Source organism: Eimeria acervulina, genomic scaffold (assembly GCF_000499425.1).
Source record: "Eimeria acervulina Houghton genomic scaffold, Eah_scaff2745, whole genome shotgun sequence".
Classification (NCBI taxonomy): domain Eukaryota; phylum Apicomplexa; class Conoidasida; order Eucoccidiorida; family Eimeriidae; genus Eimeria; species Eimeria acervulina.
Genome location: NW_013548048.1, coordinates 1 through 1,932, shown reverse-complemented (window position 1 = coordinate 1,932; position 1,932 = coordinate 1). Strand labels below are relative to the sequence as shown.

General features: G+C 55.1%; 1 protein-coding gene across 1 annotated transcript; it reads left to right on the top strand.

The window, feature by feature from the left end:
• Positions 1-626: 626 nt before the first annotated feature.
• On the top strand, positions 627-1,807 carry EAH_00067440 (hypothetical protein, conserved; the record flags this gene model as incomplete). Its single annotated transcript, XM_013392540.1, has 3 exons — positions 627-798; positions 1,100-1,163; positions 1,632-1,807. Coding segments are annotated over 3 exons (412 nt in total), but the record flags the coding sequence as incomplete, so codon positions are not given.
• Between the last annotated feature and the right edge of the window lie 125 nt (positions 1,808-1,932).

Here is a 1,932-nt window from a genome sequence, read left to right as displayed (position 1 = left end):
AGGTCCATTTCATTTTCTAGAGCACTACCCCTTTAAGGCGCTGCGGGTCTCTAAATCCGCCTGCGCTTCCCTACCTGCTGGTGCTGCTGCTGCATCTGCTGCTGCTGCTTTTGCTGCTGCTGCTGCTGCTGCTGCTGCTGCAGTGACGCAGGCTGTACAGCTGGGGCGGGTGTCTCGGAAGAAGACAGCAAATCTTTTGTGGCTGCACAAACTGCAGGTAAGACATTGAAATAAAGTTTTTGATTTACTATATTTTATTTTTATTTATTTGTTTATTAATATATTAATATATTAATATATTATTATTTTTATTTTTACTCTTGGGTTGCTTTGCTTGCTGAGGCATTTGCTGCCGAGTGCATGCGGTTCTCGAGACAGAGCAGCACCAGCAGCTGCTGCTGCTGTTGCAGCCTCAACTGCTGCTGCTGCTGCTGCTGCTGTTGAAAGGGACGCAAAGCAAACGCCACGGCTGCTGCTGCAGCACAAAGAGCAGCAGCAGCAACACAAGCAGCAGCAGAAGGAGCAGCGCAAGGAGCAGCAGCAGCAGCAGTACAAGGAGCAGCAGCACGAGCAGCAGCCCAGTGAGCAGCAGCAGCTGCTTGCGTTTGTTTGCTGCTGTGCTGCAGTCAGCATCACATTACCAGCAAGCAGAGAAGGAGGCGTTTGAGGCTGTGGGGTCTCCAGGCCCTGAAGCAGCAGCAGAGGAGCAGCGGCGTGCTGCAGCAGAAGCGCAGCTAAAGGCATTAAAAACAGTTGAAGAAAGAAATATATCAGCTTATGTAGTCCTCCAGCATCTCGGTACCTACATGTGCTGCTGCTGCTGCTGTTCGTGCTGCTACTGCCCATGCCGTTGCTTCCCGGGCTGTTGCTGCTTTGGGTGCTGCTGGTCTTGCTGCTGCTGCTGTCCTTGCTGCTGCTGTTCTTGCTGCTGCTACTGCCCTTCCTGCTGCTGCTCTTGCTGCTGCTGTGGCTTCTGGTGGGCTGTTTTGTGTTGCGTTGTGGAGTTGCTGCCGTTGCTGCTGCAGTGTGTGGTGCTGCCTCAGTCTGCTGCAGCTGCTGCAGCTGCAGCTGCTGCTGCTGCTGTTTGCATGCGTTTTAGGTTTTTGCGAGGAAGAGCGCAAGGCCCCGAATAAGAAAATAACAGGGACAGATGATGTCTTCAGGTTCGTAAGGAGACACTTCATTAAGGAGACACTTTAGGGGCCCCTTTAGGGTACTTGGGGGCCCCTAATGGGGCCCCCCATGGACTTGCCTTGAGGGTACTTTGAGGGCCCCACTGCGCCTCTAAGGGCCCTCCTAAGGGCCCTCCAAGGGGCCCCCTAGGGGTCCCCCTAGGGCCCCTCTAGGGGCCCTCCAAGGGGCCCCTCTAGGGGCCCTCCAAGGGGCCCCCTAGGGGCCCCCCTATGACCCCTTTAGGGGCCCCTTGGGGCTCCCCTAAGGCATTGAGGGGGCCCCCTAGGGGCCCTCCTTAGACATTCGGGGGGCCCCCTTGGGGCCCTTCGGTGGGGTGTGTTAGGGTGAGGATGTTTGTAAGGGTTTGTTCGGGTGTATAGACAGCTTAGCAGCTCTTAAGAGTAGAGGGGCCCCCAAAGAAAGGAAGTACATTACTTTTTGTGCTTTGTTTGTCGTAGGGAGCTGCTAGAGGCGTCTTTTGCTATTCTTCCTGAAGACGGACCCCCAAGAAAGGGGCAAAAAGATAGCTCATTTGGTGCTGCTGCTGGTGCTGCTGCTGCTGCTGCTGCTGCTGCTGGTCGCTCCAGACTGACCGAAAAAGAAAGAGCAGAGATGCAGTATGCAGCATTCTCAGGTGAGGCATTTAGGGGGGTTCTGCTGCTGCTGCTGCTTTTACTGCAGCAGCAGCTGCTGCTGCTGCTTGTGCTGCTGCTGCTGCTTGTGCTGCTGCTGCTGCTTGTGCTGCTGCTGCTGCTTGTG